The following is a 20547-nucleotide window of genomic DNA, read 5'->3' as shown; positions in this document are numbered from 1 at the left end:
TCTTGTTCTGTTACACGAGTTTCCAACTTTTGCACCTTCTCAGCCAAACCACCACCCTGGCGCTTGCAAAATCCCAATTCCTCAACCTGCTGTTGCATTATGGCATCCACCCAGGTGGGATAGTCCTCCAGATCCTCATTTACTTTGTCAATTATTGTATTTGTTGACCCAATTTTTTTTTCCAACTTTTCTCCAATTTTATTCCTTTGCTCATATCATCAATGTAGTCTTTCATTCCATTAATCTGTCCTTCGAATACCATTTCTTCCTCAATTTCCTCCATTTAATTCCTTTGTTCATAAATTCCGTTTTCCAATCGTTCATTCCTTTCCCCTACTCCATCAATTCGTGCCCCCAGTTCCTGTATTATTCCCTTCTTAAACCCATTCATTTGCTCACTCAATTCATTCCTTTGTTCATTAATTTTTTCCTTCATTTCAGTCGTTTGTTTACTAATTCGTTCACTAATTTGTTCCATAAATTCGCTCATTTGTTTATTCGTTTTTTTCATTCCTTTATTCATTTTGTTTATTCACTTTTTCATTCCTTTGTTCATTTTATTTATTCATTTTTTCATCCCTTTGATAATTTTGTTTCTTCATTTTTTCATCCCTTTGTTCATTTTGTTTCTTCATTTTTTTCATCCCTTTGTTCAATTGCTTTCATCATTTCTTTCATTTGTTCACTCATTAATTGCTTTAACATGACCTGGAGAGTCATTGCACCCATTCCTTGCGTCTCATTTTCCATCACTGGGGGAAAGCGTACTGACGCTTGGAACGGGGGAGGCCCCTACCCTATCATCATCATTCAACTCCGCTCCCGGCTCGCTTCCTTCATGGTCACTATCGAGCATGATCATCACCATCTCATGGACGTCCGCCATTTCCCATGCACGCTTAATCTCCTCAGCAAAAAACTAGATTTATTTCCCTTAAATTTCCAAGTGTTCTTTTCTCAAGACACCAATTAACTATACAATTTGTATCTTGATCCTACAACCCCCTCTCCCTTGATGGTAGAGAGGTGATTGTTTAAAAACTTAGATTCCCAATTTTTTTTTTAAGCTTTACTCACTTCAGGACCAAATGTCATGGTCCCGATGGATTAAAAAATCCCACCCTTGATTAACAAATGTCGAGCAGGGTTCGAATCTCACTACCTGACACCAGTTGGTGAGGGTTTGAACAATCCCACATTCCTGACTCCAGTTGTACTGATCAACAATTTTTTGTCTGTGTGAAATGTTGCTCAGGGTTCGAATCCTGCACTCCCGTGGGAGTCGGGGGGTGGGGTTCAGATCCCACTCCTGACACCACTTGTCATGTCCAGAGGGTTTTGCCCCCACCTGTACGGATAGCCAAACAGTTCTCTCTTCGAGGCTGACAGCCGAGATTCTCGGAGATTATGGCGCGCGCGGGAAGGAAAGGGCAGCAAGGGCAGAGCAGACAGAAACACAGCACAAGAGGGTTTATCTCGAACCCACGACAAATAGACAGCCACACGCAACTAAAATGAATATAGGGTTTAATTAAAATAAATAAAATATTTACAATGGTGTTAATTCAAAGGGTAACAATAAAAATGGAACGTGAGGTAAACTAAATCTAATTTTGAGGCACCTTCACACAGACTTTGATACAAACAAGGGGACAGATAAAACAAAGAAAAATCCCTTCTTTATTCTGGCACTTATCTGCGTGCCCAGGGATGAGATTTGGTTGCTTGAAGGTCACCAAACCGCTTCATTATTGCATTGGAAAATGTGCCCAAAATGGTGCGCAGCCGCTCTCTGGGCGTGCAAACTTACAGGAGGCAATTTGGGTGGCAATACTCAACACCAGGGCTCAGCAACCGCCGTACAACTTCTTTCATTAATCACCCTCGCCGACGCCACTGCTCTGCAAGATGGCGCCATCTTTCTCGATGGCACGACGAGGCTTCGAGGCAGGTCTCGCACGATCCAGCCAACAGTCAATGGCCAGAATCTTTCTCCACCATGCACACGAGCCAATTTGCTTCAGCACGAACACAAGAATCATGCACCCTTCTTCACCGTGTCGAGGGAAAGCCAGCTGTAATGCCCTTCTCTTTCAACCGCCGATCCTGCCTCTCTGGCATCCTGCCTCTATATATAATTGATAATCCACCAGCCTGTCTGTCTGTTCATCTAGGCGGGGCTTCAAAATCAAATGACTGCCATTTTGTTCGCTCCGTGTCGGTTCTCAGGCTTCATAGGCCTCTAATGTTCAGGAACCATGGCAAGTTGCCTGCATCGGTGCTGCAGTAAAGTGACTGGGTCTACTTGTGGATATCTGGAGAGATGAGTTTCTTTAGAAGAATAATTTAAGTGCCATGTTTGTGGGGTCTTGGGTTTTGATTTTATGAATGTTAAAAATTTTGCGGGTTTGAGGCCTCATGGCCATATAGGCTGTGATGCTTTTGCACATATCAGTTGGTCGAAATTCAATGATTCAAGCAAATTATGCAATTAATTACTTGTCTGACTTTAAACGATCTTAGATTCTATAAAGAATGAAGATGGAAGGTTTAAAAAGTCAAAATCGCATTTGAAATGACATTAAAAACATTGTTTTGAATGCATCTGGTCTGGCATGATGCGGGGAGGGGAGAAGAAGAGAGGAGATGAGGGGAGATGGGGAAAGGTGATGGGGGAGAGGGATGGAAAGGAGAGCGAGAAGGGAGATGAGAAGAGTGGGGAAGAGAGAGGCGGGGGAGAGAGGGGGAAGAGAGAGGGGGAGAGAGAGGGGGAAGAGAGGGGGAGAGAGAGAGAGAGAGAAAGAGAGAAAGAGAGAGAGAGAGAGAGAGAGAGAGAGAGAGAGAGAGAGAGAGAGAGAGAGAGAGAGAGAGAGAGAGAGAGAGAGAGAGAGAGAGAGAGAGAGAGAGAGAGAGAGAGAGAGAGAGAGAGAGAGAGAGAGAGAGAGAGAGAGAGAGAGAGAGAGAGAGAGAGAGAGAGAGATATATATATATATATATATATATATATATATATATATATATATATATATATATATATATATATATATATATATGGGGGAGAGGAAACAGTGGGAGAGGGAGGGAAGAGAGGAGCGGAGAGAGAAGAGATTGGCATATGAGAGAGGAGAGGGGGAGAGGGGAGAGAAGAGAAAGGTGGGGGAGAGGATGGCAGAGGAGAAAGAGGGGGGGGGAGCTGCAAAGAGGTTCTTTGCATAATATTTAACTGTTCTTTCCATAATATTGTTGATTTCACATTTCTCGGATGTTCCGCAGTTACCTGCGCGTAATATAGGAATACATGTCGTGTATTAGCACACTTTACCAATGTACACATAATAAAAAATAGCAGATAATTCTTCAAAAATGTAGGAATTAGATGGTCAAATATAAAACATAACAAAGAATAGTGGAGTGTGGGAACAGATTTTTATGGACTTTGTTACTATTGTCATAACCACGGAGTGGTAGGTTGGAGGGAGAGATAGAAAGAAGATGTGTGAAGGGACATTGAATTTGTGTGCATCAACAACTTTACATACCTGAGCTTGTGCGACACTGGATGACAGTCCAGTGGACCTTGTCCTGTGCACCTAATGGAGATGGCAAACCATTTTTAGCAGACATAGCTTCTGATTAACTACACCACATAATTGTTAATGAATGTGATTTTCTTTTGCATATGTACAACAATTCACGTCAGGAAAGAGTGTATTATTAAGCTGCAATGTCAATGCAAGGAACAATGAGTTTTATTGATTCTGCCTGATGTTTTTTTCCGAAATATAAATCACATGAACAACAACAATGACATATGAGAAGAGAGTGGAAATAAATGACAAGGTCAACTTGTGGAACCTCATTCCCAAAGCAATACAATTAACCTTACTTGAAAGGTCCCACCTTTTCCTTCATGGTTTCAAGGTGGCAGTGCATCACCAACTCCTGTCATCCTCCATCTCTACCCAGGATCCTTTATACACCCTTTAACCATCCCTTATCCAAGCTATCTTACTCACAGTTTACTATGTTCTTCCCTTTGGTTATCTTCTCCTTTACTTCATCAGGCTTTCCCTTGCTTGATACGTCCATTGTTATAGCACTACATGCACGTTGCATTTTTACACTCCGTCATGTCACCTGCTTGGTCTTCCATGAGCCAAGACTTTCGACACAGAAAAAAAAAACATGCTTATCTTGAGGATGAGGCTAGAATCTGGTAGTTTCAGGTGAGTATGATGAAACATTTATCATGTAAGGTTAGTCATGCATTCACTGTTACAATGTACAAACACTTTGTTTATATGCAGCACAAGGCGGCAGGGGAGCATCAATGGCTGAGGGCACGGTTGTGCTGCTGATGCAATGCCCTCTGCTGGTTGGAGCAGGAACTTGGAATTTGACCATGGTGCCGGAGATAGCTCAGCTACTCTTCGCGAAGGACACTGGTATCTTTGGCCTCCACCACCAAATGCTGGCAGATGGGATGCCCAGTTTAACATCCATCCAAGGGATGGCACACACAATATTGAGCCACCCTGCCTGTGAAACACTGGGATGACAGTTTATAGCTGCATCGGGATTCAAACCCAGGCTGGAATGCTTAGAGGCAAGTGTGCGTAACTGCTACCTACACCGATTCCACAACACAATTGTATCTGCATCAAACAGCAGCATATTTAATGATTCAGGTCAGGTATGGGAGCATGTGCCAGAACAGCGCGTCGCTGCGTCCACTTTCCGCCAGTACTCCAGGGGCCTCCGTCTGGCCATCCCCCAGGCAGATGCCAGGCCCATCCCCATCTCCTTGAGATGGTGGTCAACCTGCTGCAACCATGAGGCACGTGGTCGGCCCACTGGCCTCCTCCACTCATGAGACTCCCTCGCTGAGAGAATCTGGTGAGCAGGATCAGCATCAGGAAAACGAGCCACATGTCCATACAGCCGCAGCTGACGCTCACGGACTATGCAGGTAACAAATCTCATCCGAGTCTCTCTCAGCAACTGCTCGTTGGACACAAAATCCGACCAGCGATAGCCAAGGATTCTCCGAAGACACCTGGTACCAAAGGAATTAAGTCTCCGTCTCAGATCCTTGGTCAGAGTCCAAGTCTCACACCCATAGAGCAAGACTGGAAGTACCAAGGACCTGAATACTCGGACTTTCGTCCTCCCGCACAGGTACCGGCAGCACCACACCCCATGATCCAGTGAATCCATGACTCCCCAGGCCCGACCCAGACATCTATTGACCTCTGACTCGCAGCCAGCAGAGACATGAATATCACTGCCAAGGTAAGTGAATCTCTCCACGACCTCAACATCCTCACCACAAACAGACACAGACAGAGTCTGCAATCCGGTCTCCGAACCTCAGAGAGAGCTGCAATCCCGATGTCCAAACGCTTGAGCTCAGATGATAACAGAGACAGGTGATCATCCTCTCTAAGGGATAGGACATTCCAGGCACCCACCCGAAGGGACCGCCTCAGGTTAACCCAAGGAGACCGCCGTCTGGTGGACAACACCTCAGCACCACTCCGACACACTCTCCCGCAATCTGACCCAGGGATGTTACCCCGTGGTTTCCCTCCTATCAAAGATTGGGGGTCCCGAAGGCTTTGCCACAATCCCGTCATCCGGTGAGCTGCCCTGCGAAGGGAAGCTGCACAGGAGGTACTCCCACGGAGTGGGTTTTCAGATTTTTTTGCGTTTTTGCGTTTTGCGGAATGAAGGGTTTTACGGTGGCCGGAGTGCAAATCCTGCCACCAACCTCCTAATGAGAAGTAACCCAACTGCAGGAGGACGTCTGCAGACACAGTTGGGCACTAGATATGGATGGCCGTTGGCTCACAAGGAGCTCCTCCGCCCTTTGATAGGTTTTGTTTTTAATCCTGCTGGGTGTCCATATCCAAACACCCCCCTCACCAGAAAACCTGGTGGGGGAGACGGTTTAGTCGCCGACAACCCGACCATGGAACAGGTTAGTACAGGTTTACATGGTACCTGTAGCAGGTCACAGATCGAACCTGACCTGACAAAACCTGACCTGATTTAATGATTAGAAACTTTATTGTGTATCATATATGCAAAATATATTGTAATTATGTTAATAGCTAAAGTGTATTTGTTTTCACTTGTTCTTCAATTCCCCTTATCATAAAATTTTGATTTGCATATCATTTATGAAATGATAATATTCAAAAACAAAGAACTGAGAAATTAAATTCCTGAATCATTTCCTGTCGATTCCAAACTGAAACTCACTTTAAAATCTTATCTGTAGTTTTTAATGGAACATTATATACGTTGCATTACAATACAATACGGAAAGGATATCATGGGATTTGATACCCAAATTGGATGCAATATCAGATATATTTTTTAAAGAAACAAAAAACCTTTATCACAAAAATTGAATTTCTATCAAATGTATTTTTTATCGAAAAGTAATGAAAATTCCATTTTTGAAAAATCTTCCAAGTTTCATGGCCAAAATAATTTCGGTTTTATATCACATTCAAAAATAAAGGAGAGAAACCTAGATGTGTATCTCATCGAGTACAAGAAGATACATCTCCCTCAAAACTAAGCAACAAAACAAAAAAACCCCCTTCATCAAGACATACACTACTCAATTTCCTGTTTAATTGGTATACAACAACATATTTTGTCAAATATTTATTATTGCATTCTTTGATTCAGGTCCCATATCAAAATGTACGCACCACAGCGGTAATCGATTTAGAATGGTGATTTTACATATTAGTTTAAAATATGCACTGGGTAGTATTTTTTTTATCAATTGGCTGTTCGATAAGACTGCAACTAAGATGGAGGGTGTATTTTATATAACTAACACACACACACACACACACACACACACACACACACACACACACACACACACACACACACACACACACACACACACACACACACACACACACACACACACACACAACGTGATGAAATCACATCTCGTGTAAAAATGAAATGCACACAGTATAGTCATGTATCGATATCATAAACTGTGATTGGTTGTCATGCAAGCATTCAAAAAGTGCCACACCTGCAAACTGGACAGGTATATGCAGTGATAGACAGGTATTGGCAGTGACATCATGGTGAATACTGTGGCTCCTGAGTAGGAAAATATTCCATTGCAACAGCATATACATCAGTCTCAGTTAACCAAGGCTACTCAATGTGGTGGATTGCAGCATCACTGAATGCTTCAGCAGGAGTTGTGTGAAAATCTGAAGACGATATATGAAACTGGTAATAGAAGTGACCGAGGAAGGCAGTCCAAACTCTGCAAAAGTGATTTCAAGTACTTCCAGATATGTTCTCTGCATGATAGATGACAATCCAGTGGAGATCTTGCGAATAGCCTTAAAGTATGGGTCGCACATTTCTTCAAGAACAGCAAGATACATACAGAGGTGCAAAGTGGTCTCAATTGATGTGTAGCTCGTGGAAATCCTTTGCTGACTTTGTCTCTCCCTTTGCCTCTCCTCAGCATTTTATCCCCAGTTTTTGCTGTTTCCCAAATTATTATTTCAAATTCTGAATATTTATATCATGCATTAATTATGGTTTTCCTATTTACTTTCCACAAATGTATTACGTGCACATTGGGAGAAAGGCTTGAGAGCGAAAGAGAAGTAACGGGTCTAAAAATGTCTGTTAAGAAAACAACCAAAAACGTGTAAACAAACAGCTGATGAAAAACAAACAAATAATTAAGGAAATTAACATGAAGGACATATACAATCTATATTAAACATGTCAGGCATTGTCTCGCAGTTGTTACTATTTTAAATAGCAGCACACATATGATAGACAAATAAGAATACTAAAGATATGCAAATACTGTATTATTATGTTTGTAATGCACAGGCCCAAAGTGTTGGGCCTGTCAATGTGAAACTGCTGGAAGAAATTGCCTTGGTAGAAACTGGCATTTGGTGTAAGGTCTGCTCTTATTAGCAGGTCTAAGTCTTGGAACTTACCCATGTGCACAGTTCGTATGACAACGCTGACAAGTGTTGTTGCCATCAGGAAACTTCGACACAATTTCATTGTTTTCTCCTTGAACTCCCACAGGACATGCAGCCACACAATGCGGTCCATCCTTGTAGTGGGAACAGCGGGCACAGGAGTGTGAACCCTGCAAAGAAAACAATTTATCTTAAATTTCTATAATAATGTAATTCTAAAATCTTGCAAAAACTGTCCACTGCCAGTCTTGGCTTTTATTTGAGCCTCAACATGCATTTACAATATGATTAAAGACTATGAACCTCAATAGGCAAAGTGTGTGGCTCAGAAGTGCAATATTTCACCTCGAGAGTCTTGGCTAAGTAAACTCGAATGGAATTTTTTCCCTTGTATAAAAAGTCAAGGCTCATGGAAGAGCTAGAACACAGAATGGATCAGGACGCAACAATGCAAAAGGAACATTAGAAAGAATGCTGAAACCAACAGGGCTAAGGGACAAAATGGAAGGAGATACACAAACAAGAGACGTGGGTAAGAGTGATGGGTCGGGGAGGAAGCAGGGTGTGGACAAGATGGACATAGACGTAAACTAAACTCTCAGGAAGGAAAAACTGGAAATTTGAAAGGAGGTGGGCTTGGTGATGGGGAAGAGGGGGGGTTAGCAGGTGAAGAAAAGATCACTGAGATGGTGTTGAACGGCTGCTTTGAAGAACTTGAGGGAAGAGTGAGATTGAAGAGAATGTCGAAGTTGGTCTCACAGGTGGGGGGGGGGTGGGGGGGAAGAGGAAGGAATGAGTGGAGGTGAGCAGTGATTCTGGATTTGTGAGTTTCACCAAAAGAGGTTGCTGGTGGATCATGTATGCCCTGCAGAAACCTGGAAGGGGGACGGGGGGGGTGGGCAAACACATAAAGAGAAGAGGATGCGCAACCATAAAGGAGTAGGTGGAAGACAGAGGGACTACCGACCTGTCTGCGATGGTGAAGTGATAGGCCCACAGACTCAGTTTCATCGCGGGAGATTTCATTTATGTTGAAGGACTTCGTTTCCATGGCATCAAGCTGAGCAAGTTGTGAGGCAGAGGAGCCAGCCCAAAGGGGAGAGCAGCACTCTATCAAGTTGATCAAGGTATGCGGCAAGTGACGCAAGCCCAAAGGAGCAGTACTCCTTCAAGTTGCACTTGTAGGTCTTGAAGGTGGATAAGAGTTCAGGTGTCACAATGAAGGATATTGCACAACAGAGGATAGCCAGTCAGTTGTTGGCTTTGGAGGCCAACTTTTAAATGTGGTTTGCCCAATGAAGGTCATGGCTGACAGTGAGAACAAAGAGTTTCAGTGACTGAACTTCTTCAAGAGAATTATTTAAAAAGTTGATGGAAGGGTTTGTCAGACTGTTCTTTTGGGGAGACAGAGTGAGTGTGTGAGATTTGTCAGGAATGAAAGACATATTCCAAGTGCTTGACCAGCTTGCTATTTTAAGCCGCTGTCACACCTTGACGATTTTGCCAGCGTATGCCGATTTATGAAAAATTTGTCGAAAACGCTGGCACACGTCGAATACGTTATGGGTACGTTTTGTATACGTTAAGACCACGCTGAAAAACACTGCCATAAGTCGTAGTACGCTGGCTTTAAACGTTGTACTTTTGGGTTGTCCTCAAATTTTTGCATGCTGGAAATTTTACGACGTATGCCGGCGTATGACTCACACGTTCTGCTACGCTGGCCATAAGTTGTAGGCCCGTTATGCGATCGTTGACACACGTCGACACACTTTACTTGTAAGTTACTCATAAGTCGAAACACGTCGAGGTAATGTTTCGCTACCCGAAACTTATTTCTAACCTACGAGTAACGTTTTGTAAGCACGCTACACGAACGTTGTTCACACTTCGCAACACGTTACTTGAAAAAGATGTAGACGTATTTGACATCTTCAGGACGACAACAGAACTTAATGAACGCTTTTCTAACTTGCAGATACCGCATAATGGCATATTGGCAGCGATTAGGGGAATTGGTATATAAAAAGGGGCTTCACAGGAGGAACCCGTCTTTTTTTTTTAGACTTCGTGGTGAGTACATGTCCATGTCATTCCGAGAGCTGGAGGATACGGAAAGGCTGAGACGACAATACCAACCTGTCCTGGAACATCAACATGACCTCATCGAGTTGACGCTGCACCACTTGCGTGCTAATAGAGCCGGGAGAAGAAGACTTGAACAGAGGAGAAGGAACTGGGTGAGACCATGGATCGGGAGGCGACGCCATTACGGCATATCTGACCAGCTCATGGTGGAACTCCAGAACGAGGACCATGCATCCTTCATCAACTTCCTGCGAATGCCCCAGCGATGTTCGACGAGCTGCTAGCCAGAGTCGGTCCAAGGATAACCAAGCATTATTATTCAATCATTTCAATAGTCGAGTGCAAGGGATTTCAATTGCCGAGCACCAGCGTCCAAAAACAATAGGCGAGTGACAGGCATTTATTAAAAGTGAAGTTGCAGCCTATGAATAGAAAACCTCACGTAATCGTCGATGACACGCTGCCACGCTATGCATACATTAGACTATCGTTGGGCATAGGTTGTCCACGCCGAAAACACACAAATCAATCGTTGGTATAACTTATGTATAAGTTATCGAAGCGTTCTGTGTTCATTACTAGTACATTCTGCATTTGTCCAAGTCGTTTTGAATACTTTTAAAACTGAAACAAAAAATAGTTCATCGTGGGAATGAGAAAAAATAATTTGCCGAAAAGAACATCGAACAATGGTGCAAAGTTGTCTCCTATTTGTGGACGCAACGAGGATCCATCATCACCCACACCCTCCCCATCACGCTCACCTACTACTACTGACATGGACATACTACTACTACCTGTACTACTACTACTATCACTACTACTACTACTACGACTACTACTACTACTACTACTACTACTACTACTACTACTACTGACATCTACTCAACATGGAGTCTGGAACACTGACGGGTTCCTCTTGTGAAGCCCATTTGCATATACCAATTTCCCTAATCGCTGCCAATATGCCATTATACGGTAGATGTAACTTAGAAACACGTTCAGTAAGTTCTGTGGTCGTCCAGAAGACGTCAATCAAATTTTTCTGCATACGACAATGTGCGTTTGAGATACGTTACATATAGGTTCAAAGCACGCTACACATAGGTTCAAAGCACGTCACTCATAGGTTAAAATTAAGTTTCGGTATGCTAAACATTACCTAGACGTGTTTCAACTTATGAGTAAGTTACAAGTAACGTGTGTCCGACGTGTGTCAACGATCGCGGAGCATGCAGAGAACTTATGCCAGCGTATGAGGAACTTGTGAGCCGTATGTCGTAAAATTTTCAGCATGCTTGAAATTTCACGACGTACTAGACGTACCACGTAATATGACAGCGTACTTCCTCGTTTTTCAGCGTGCTCCTAACGTATACACAACTTACCCATACCGTAATCGACGTGTGCCAGCGTTTTACACACATTTTTCATAGGTCGGCATATGCTGGCTAAATCGTCAAGGTGTGACTGCGATGTTGACACTTCCAATTTTCAGGCGGTTATGATTTTAATCGGCGTGCGGAAGGTTTTAAACAGGCGACGCCACGAGTTCGTCGGCGATACGTGCAGCGCGCTATGCCTAAGTTAAACTATCGTTGGGCATAGGTTGTGAACGCCGACAACAGGCTAAGCATTCGTTGGCATAAGTTATCGATAACACAATGAAACGTTCTGTGCCCGTTACTAATATGTAATGCATACGACCAACACGTTATGAATACGACCAAAACGTTAAAAAAGAAACCTCAAAACTTCAGCGTACGCCAACGTTTTACATATAATACCTTTTTATACGTTGCCATTGCTGGCTAAAACGTCAAGGTGTGACAGCGCCTTTATCTAGGTCTGAAGAGAGGGAAAGGGCTGCTGCCTGCCTATCTGAAAGATGAGCAAGGTCACGGCAGAGTGTGAAATCCTTAGCAAATAGCAAATTAGGATTTTCAGAGAGATCATTCATTGATGAAGAGATCATCAATGAAGAGTCAGAGAGATCATTGATGAAGATTAGGAATAGGATGGGGCCAAGGACACTGCCTTGGGGAACTTCAGCCTTGACAGGAAGAGTATATTGAAAGGATTCGGCTGAGAGCCAAATGTTGGTGACGTAAGTAGAGGACATCAATAACCTAAGAGTGGATTTGGCCTTGTATGCCACAGGCAGAGAGTTGGTCGAGCAAGGCGGGGTGCCAGACTGTATTGAAAGCTCGAGATATATCCAGAGAGATGGCCCTCATCTCATATCTGACATTGAGCACCTCCATTCATTGTTGGGAGAGCATAGCAGCATGTCCAAGGGAGAATGACCTCATCTGAATTCAATTTAATAATTTGAGGTGAGGTCAATGTAGAAAAGGAAGAATGTTGTCAATGCAATGATGCATTGTGTGACCTTGCTGATGATTAGAAGTAAGCTGATAGGTCTCTAGTTTAAGGGATCGTTTTTTAAACCTTGTTTATGTGAGGCATTGATGTTGGCTGACTTCCAAGCAGATGGGGAATGACCAAGAGAAAATGATGGGGTGAAAAGGGCAGAAAGAGGAGTGCAAGAGCAACACAACAGGTTCAGCACACGTGAGCTGGTGCCGGCCAGTCCAGTTGCAGAATCAGAGTAGATGGTTGCAAGAAACTTCTCCACCTTCTCAGGTTGAAACGACACAGAGTCCAGGAGCAGTTGGTGTGACAGGGTAGGGGGGGGGGTCCAAAGAGTGAGGTGTTGGGGAAAATATATGGAAGCAAATCAGAATTGAGCCATTTGGCCTTCTCACTCGTGGAGTGTGGTATGGTACCATTTGAAGTGAGGGAAGGGAAAGGATAGAATTGAAACAATGCCCCAATCCAGTCATCGTTTACGAGAGCGAAGGAACGAAGCGGCATATACTGGCACGCACCTACGGGCCCGCACTAGTTTTGATAATAATGATAGTGAAGGGTGTGATAAGAAGCTAAAGGGAATAAAGAAAAATATAATCAAGGAAACAATAAACTTTAAACATTATTACAACTGTTTAACCTTAAAGAAGGAAGAGTACAGAAAAATGAATACAATAAGAAGTTATAAACATCAATTATATACAGAAGAAGGAAATAAGAAAGCAATGGGTGCACTTTGATGATAAAATATATATTTTAGAGAATGGAACCAATCGTCTCCCTTATGGTTATAAGTATAAGTGTTAAGATATTGGGTTGGGGATTTTAACGGGCTACTGCCGACATTTTTTGCTGATTTATAAATGATAGAACCAAGCAATAACCAAACCAAAGAGTGGAGATGTAATCAACCTTGGTATTTAAATGGGAAACATAAAGAATGTGAAAAATATCAAATAAGTCTTAGTGAAGAAATAACCAGGGAAAAAGTAGGTAAAACAAATAAGCAGATAAATTTAATTACAAATAAGTTGGAGGATGTAAAGAAAAAAACTAAATATCCTTGAATGGACTGAAAACTTAAATGGTTATCAATTGAACAATGGAAAAACTTTTTACTACAATCTCAAAATGATATGTGGCTCAGGAGGTGGTCAGACAAGAGCATTAAGAGAAGTTTATCATTTTATCTCTGCTCAACAAAGATACTTAAACCAAGAACCAAGTTCCAAGTTATTCTTTGTGAATATACTCGATTGAAATGAATGTTATAAGAAAATTAAGTTTTTCCCTGAAGTAGAACATGGGAAAATATTCGTTTGTTTGCTCTTTGAGTACAACAAAAATATGAAAGGACTGTGATTATGTTTGGGGAGCGTGGGGGGGGGGAAGTGTTTTAATCAGTAAGTCTCAATTTTTCATTTGCTTGTATGGGAGGGAAGGGAATAGGTGGGGGGAAGTGTCTCCCATTTTGAGCTTTTGGGGCTTGGGTCAGATAGTTTATCCCTTTTTTCCCATTCATTTGAATGGGCGTCCCAGAAGCAACATTCTCCCTCTACTCATATCACACTTGATGGCTGGGAGAAATCACATATGAGGCCCCAAGATATGTTATAAACAATCAATATACAGTCCATATATATAATCTGATCAGAGGTTGAAAAATCTAACAGGCAATGGGATTCATCATTCATGCGTAAAGACTCATGTAAGCAGCTTTGTTAGGTAAAGATCGTCGCCGCTTACCTTGAGGCCGAGCAAGTCGAAACAGCTCTGATCCATTCATCTGACGGAGACGCGCTAAGTATAAAATGACTTAATCGTGTCGAGTTTCCTCAAACCTTCTTTCAGTTTAGTAGCGACTGTTTAAAAATGTAACTGTACGTTGGACAGAATTGACTAAAACATTTGTGGTTATAATAATAGTGGTGGGGTATGCTTTCACATTGTGGAAGCATACAAACCATGCTTCCCAATTGTCTCGGGTCGCTCAGCTGCATTTTATTTTTCATTTATTTATTTTCATTATTTTTTAAAATTAATTTATATTTTCATTTACAGATGCTTTACGATGGTTCTTTGATTTTTCCGAGTCTATCGGCTTCGATGTCTGTCGACACACAAAATTACCGTGCTTCCCCATTGGCTCGGGTTGCTCACCTGCCTTAAAAAAGAAATTATCTTCATTTATTTATATTTTCATTTATGGATGCTCTGTCAGTTCTGCGATATCTTCCGGTGTATCGGCTTTGATCTCCATCGACATGCAAAATTTCAGTTCTCTACGTCACCTGGAAGGTACCAATCTTGAAGGTCAGTCAGTCAGTCAGTCAATGAGTGAAGGCATCAGTTATCAGTGGTTATAAACAGCTTTTTATATTGGACTTATGTCCAATGAAAGCCATGATAACCTATTATACACCTCAACACAGAGTTCATGCAAGGCGAAACCCCCCGTGGGGATGGGGGGAAGTTAAATTGCTGCAACCTCCATCATATGACCTTAAGTCCTACTGTGAATTAGTTTGGTTGAGGATGGATAAGTAAGGACCGAATGTAACGTGCTAAAAAAAAAAAAACGTCAGATCGACACCAAATTGCGTATTTTGGTATGATTACAAATTACATTGAAACAATTTTTCCAATTGAACATATTTATTCAAAACTGAAGAATTCAAACTAAATACTGTTATAGTTGAAGGAGGTTACATGCAAAAAACATGAACAAATCAAAATTCACTGGTTGTAAAAGTATTCAGCCCCTGAGGTCAACACTTGGTGGAAGCACCTTTTACAGCAATGACTGCTATGAGACTTTTTGGGTAGGTCTCCACCAGCTTTGCACAGTGACATGGTGAAATATTTGCCCATTGTTCACGTGAAAATTGCTCTCATTCTTGCAAGTTTGATGGTGATCGGCGATGGACTGCAATCTTCAAGTTTCGCCATAAATGTTAAATTGGGTTCAAGTCAGGACTTTGACTGGGCCACTCAAGAACATTTATTTTCTTCTTAATCAGGTGCTTTAGCTTGATGCTTCGGATCATTGTCCTGCTTAGATGTGAATCTCCTACCTAGTTTCAGATTCATGGCAGGTTTTCATCAAGGATCCTCCTTTACTTTGCACCATCAACTGTCCCTTCTATCCTGACAAGCTTGCCAAACCCTGCTGATTAAAAGCAGCCCCTAACATGATGCTGAAACAAACATACTTGACAGTAGGAATGGTGTTGACTGGGTGATATGCAGTGTTATGCTTGTGCTAAAAGTAACGTTTTGAATCGAGACAAAAAGTTCAATTTTTATCTTGTCTGCCAACAAAAACTTTTCTCCACATGCCTACAGTATCATTAAGATGCTTTTTCGCAAACTCCAAACAAGATTATAGATGCGTCCTTTTCAGTAATGGTTTATTTCTTGCCACCTGTCCATAGAGGCAAGCTTTGTGAAGGGAACAGGATATCGTTGATTGATGAACACTGTCCCCAATCTCAGACATATGGCCTTGCAGATCTTTCAGTCATTGTTGGATCTACAGTGACATCCCGAACCAGGTTCCTGCTTGCCCGGCTACTGAGTTTGGATGGGCAATCTGATCTGGGTGGTCTGGGTGGTAATGATACGTCTTCCACTTCTTAATGATGGATTTCACCGCACTTAAAGGGATGAGTAGTTTGAAATCTTCTTATAACCCTCTCCTGAAGAGTGCTTCTTCACACTTTATGTCTGTCTTCTTTGAAGAGCTCCTTGTTTTTCATGTTTGCCTTGTTGCTTTTTCAATTATTTGTATGCAGCCTGCACAGCTGTGCCGCTAATGCAATGCCCCCTACTTCCAGCATGCTGGTTCTCATTTCACTGACCTTGGAAGGATGACAGGCTGAGTCAACCCACCTGGTGTTAATTCAACAACATGATGGCACAGGCTAGAACTCAAGACCCCCAAATTTTTAAGCCAGCCACCCTTACCATTAAACCAACATCAGGCTTGCCTTGTTGATTGACCAAGTGAGTTACAATAAGTGGGGAGCTCAATTTTTTAGTTTTATCCACTGATTACGTACAGGTGAAACCCATTACACTTATTTTTTTAACCTTTCAAACATATAATTTTCTCCTGAAGTGATTTAGGGTTAATTTGGTGGAAGGGGATAAATACTTATGCAACTGAGAATCATCTGATTTTCTCTTAATCAAACTTTTTCCCATTTTATCTGCATTATTTTAGTTTTATCACTTTGGAGTACTTTGCAAAGACTCTGATTGATATATATATATATATATATATATATATATATATATATATATATATATATATATATATATATATATATATAGTTTGATTTGAAAGCATCATATCAGCTCAGGTGGCATAAAAATATGAAAACTTTGGAGCGGGGGGGGGGGGGGGATGAAGTGATTACTTTTGCATGCCATTGTAAAGGAAATTAGTCTGAAAGTGAGATGGCTCCTTTCAGTCCCTTCCAATCTGCTTGAGTGAACTGTCAGACTCGCCTGCACTGAGGTGGCTATCTGCGAGTAGCCGGAGAGTCATTCACTCTCACAAGCACATGATCAGATGAACCATGAGGAGCAGAGGGAGAGCAGGAGACATTTGCATGGAAGATTGTTATCAGCAAGTCCCGAAGGGAGGATTTTTTCCATTGGGATAAGCCTGCTTCTGAAAGTTCACAGATTAGGTCAGTCCAATGGAGTCATAGAAGTTATCTCATGAACTGCCATGACTGGTGAGAGAGGTACCAACACCCAGTGAATTGGCATGGTGACAATTAAATCACCACAAATGAGGAAGAGATGATTTGAATGAGTGGTTAAAAGTTGGTCCATGTTGTCTGAAAGAGAGATGTAGATGGATGGAGCTGTCACTGTTTGTGGCAGTCACTGTGAGAGATGTAGATGATGGTACAACACAGACAAACAAGAGGTGGGAGTGGAGGGGGAATCACAGCCAAAGGTACCCCTGGGGAGGGGGGGGGGAAGGTGTAAGATCAGTACATTCACAGTGAGAAATCGAGTGATTGATGCAAAGTAAAACTCTGCTGCTGGGGTGAGGTTCAGGTCTGTCAAACCGGAGGACACAAAAGCAAGGTAGAAACACAAATGAGTCAGTGATATCTTGAGGGATAAAGGATTCTGTTAAACAAATGATGTCTGGTTTATTAGCAGTGGGCTGGATTGAGATATTTGGAAGGTTGGAGCAGAGGGTTCAGATGTTTGAGGTGCAGATAGTTAGGGCCAGGGTAGGAGGGGTTAGGACGATGCAGGGCGCCGGGAGGGTAAGCGGGAAGGTTGGGAGTGTCCGAGAGTTAGGGAGGTGTGACGGTGCAGGGTAGGGGGGAAGATGGGAGAGGATTCAGATGGTGGGGGGAGATCGGAAGATGTGGGACAGGGGGACAGATGGGAGGGCATGTGATGAGGGGGATGCTGGCAGGGGGCAGGACGAGGGGGAATGCTGAAAGGGGGCAGGATGAGAGGCAAGGCTGGGAGGAGGCAGGATGAGGGGGGAAGCTGGGAGGGGGATGACATAGATATATATATATATATATATATATATATATATATATATATATATATATATATATATATATATACATACATATATATATACATATATGTGTATATACATATATATGTATATGTATATACATATGAAGACCATAAGGGGAAAACCAGAGATGTCAGGATAAGTCAATTTTGAAGAAACTGAAAAATAAATTTTGAAGACTTTGTTGGACTGTTTAATAACTGTCATAGATTTCTTTTCCAGTAAAAGGAAGAGTGATCATTGGCCGATCAAATTAAGCATGCAGCATTTGCCAAGCTTCTGTGTTATTTAATTTAAGAGGAAAGAACGAATCAATGTTGCAAACTGACATCACTGGTTATTCCCTCGTTTAATAATTGCCATGCAATTTTAACCCAGGATGTGCAGCAAATTCATGCTTGTTTGTTATTAGCATACATTACATGACTTTGGTGATCACCGATTTTTTTTTCAACATTAAACAGTCATTATTTTTTGTTTGATTGGTGTTCAACGCCATACTCAAGGGTATTTCGCTTATATGATGACGGATTCTCCATTTCCTACTCTTAATATGATGGAAAACCGGGAGGAAACCAAGGATAAACCACCCCCGCGATAGCCGAAGCCACCTCATGTGACTCCCTCATGTACCAAAGCAAGTTGATTGGGCGGTGGGTACATCGAATGAGGATGGGTACTCAGACGCGCTAACCATTAAGCCATGGCGTGGGTCCCATAAAAGTCACAATAAAGGTTTGACCAGGCTTGAACCACGATATGCACCAATTACGGAGCCCATGATGTAACCAAATCGGCCATTGTAGTGCTCAGAGTTTATGCTGTGAAAGTTTTACAACCTTTCATTTTTTAGTTTCTCAACTCTGAATATTATGTTGGAACAGTTAACATGAATGAAAGGGAGATAACCAGGAGTAAAGTACTGACAACTCTGGGTTTCTACTTGTTCAGCTTTGACAACACTTGTTTTTTCATTGCACGGCTAAACTTTATCCCATATAAATCATGTGACACCCCTGGTTATTTGTTAAAGTAATATTGTGAGAGGAAACCTTATGTTGCCAACTATTGGCAGGTGCAATAACCCTGAAATTTATAAAAAGTGACATCTCTGGTTTTCCCTTTGTGGTCTTCATATATATATATACATATGTAATATATAATTTGAAGTTTTTGTTTGTTTGTCTGTTTGTTTGTCTGCACGCGCTAATCTCCTGAATGGTGAAAGATAGGAGGAAACCTCTGCAACAATAAAATGTCAGGACGGGCCCCGGGAAGGTTATAGGCAAGGTGGCGAGACCCCTCAGCCGGGGGGGGGGGAGGGGGGGTGTTTCCCCCTCACCAACCCCCTTAGGCTATGACTGCCATGGCCCAATAGGTAAGTGATACTGGACTCGCCTCAGACCTATGTACAGAAGATGAAATTAATTCAAAAAGAACCCAGGCAATGCCGGGTGCATTCACCGAGTGTTTATGTTTGTATATATATATATATATATATATATATATATATATATATATATATATATATATATATATATATATATATATATATATATATATATATATATATATATATATATATATATATATATATATATATATATATATATATATATATATATATATATACACACATATCGCAGAACCATTGGAAACATCCATAAATGAAAATATAAATAAATGAAAAAAATGCAGGTGAGCGACCTGAGACGATGGGGAAGCATAGTAATTTTGCACGCTGACGGACAACAACGCCGCCACACCACATAAAAAGAAGCACAGAACTGTCGGAAAGCATCCTGAAATGAAAATATAAATAAATGAAAAAAGAAAAGAAAAATCAAATGCAGGTGAGTGACCCGAGACAATGGGGAAGCACGGTTCATTATTGATTACAATGTGTAAGCATACCCTGCTCATATATATATATATATATATATATATATATATATATATATATATATATATATATATATATATATATATATATATGTAGCTCATCCCAACCACTCACTGACTCACTCACTCACTGAATGACTGACTGACATATTAATATACAACCCGTCACTTCGCTGATGGGATATTAAGGGTGGGGAGAGAAAGAGGGAGGGAGAGAGGAGAGGGGAAATGAGGGTGGGGGGTAAGCTAGGATGAGGCGAGGAAGAGGGGAAGAGCGAGGAATGGGGGAGGAGGGGAGAGCAACTCCTCACCAAATGCTATGCACTGCGGGATGGATGGGTGCAAGGAAGGGTGTGTGTGTGTGTGTGTGTGTGTGTGTGTGTGTGTGTGTGTGTGTGTGTGTGTGTGTGTGTGTGTGTGTGTGTGTGTGTGTGTGTGTGTGACAGAGAAAGAGAGTGAAAGATTGAGAGAGTGGAGATTGAGAGAGTGAGAGAGATATTCCGGCTGATGAGATGCCCAGTTTAGAGTTTATCCAAGAGATGGCACACACAATGATGAATCACCCTGCCTGTGAAACACCAGGATGACAGTTTATTGCTTGGTTGGGATTCAAACCCAGGC

At 41.9% G+C, this 20547-nt stretch overlaps 1 protein-coding gene across 4 annotated transcripts in view; it reads right to left on the bottom strand.

Moving 5' to 3' along the window:
* The window catches only part of LOC147028733 (receptor tyrosine-protein kinase erbB-4-like), a 787552-nt gene that overhangs the window by 157284 nt on the left and 609721 nt on the right, over nt 1–20547 (bottom strand). For all 4 annotated transcript variants that reach the window (XM_085879397.1, XM_085879399.1, XM_085879401.1 and 1 more), the window contains 2 exons: nt 8013–8170; nt 3540–3590 (listed from right to left, as the gene is read on the bottom strand). In XM_085879397.1, the coding sequence (XP_085735523.1) occupies nt 3540–3590; nt 8013–8170 (209 nt within the window). The remainder of the gene's footprint in view (nt 1–3539; nt 3591–8012; nt 8171–20547) is intronic.

The sequence above is a fragment of the Eptatretus burgeri genome, chromosome 4 (assembly GCF_056783735.1).
Source record: "Eptatretus burgeri isolate ZD-2024b chromosome 4, Ebu_testis_v1, whole genome shotgun sequence".
Lineage (NCBI taxonomy): Eukaryota > Metazoa > Chordata > Myxini > Myxiniformes > Myxinidae > Eptatretus > Eptatretus burgeri.
Note: the sequence above shows the minus strand (reverse complement) of the source record. Positions and strands in the feature narration are given on the sequence as shown.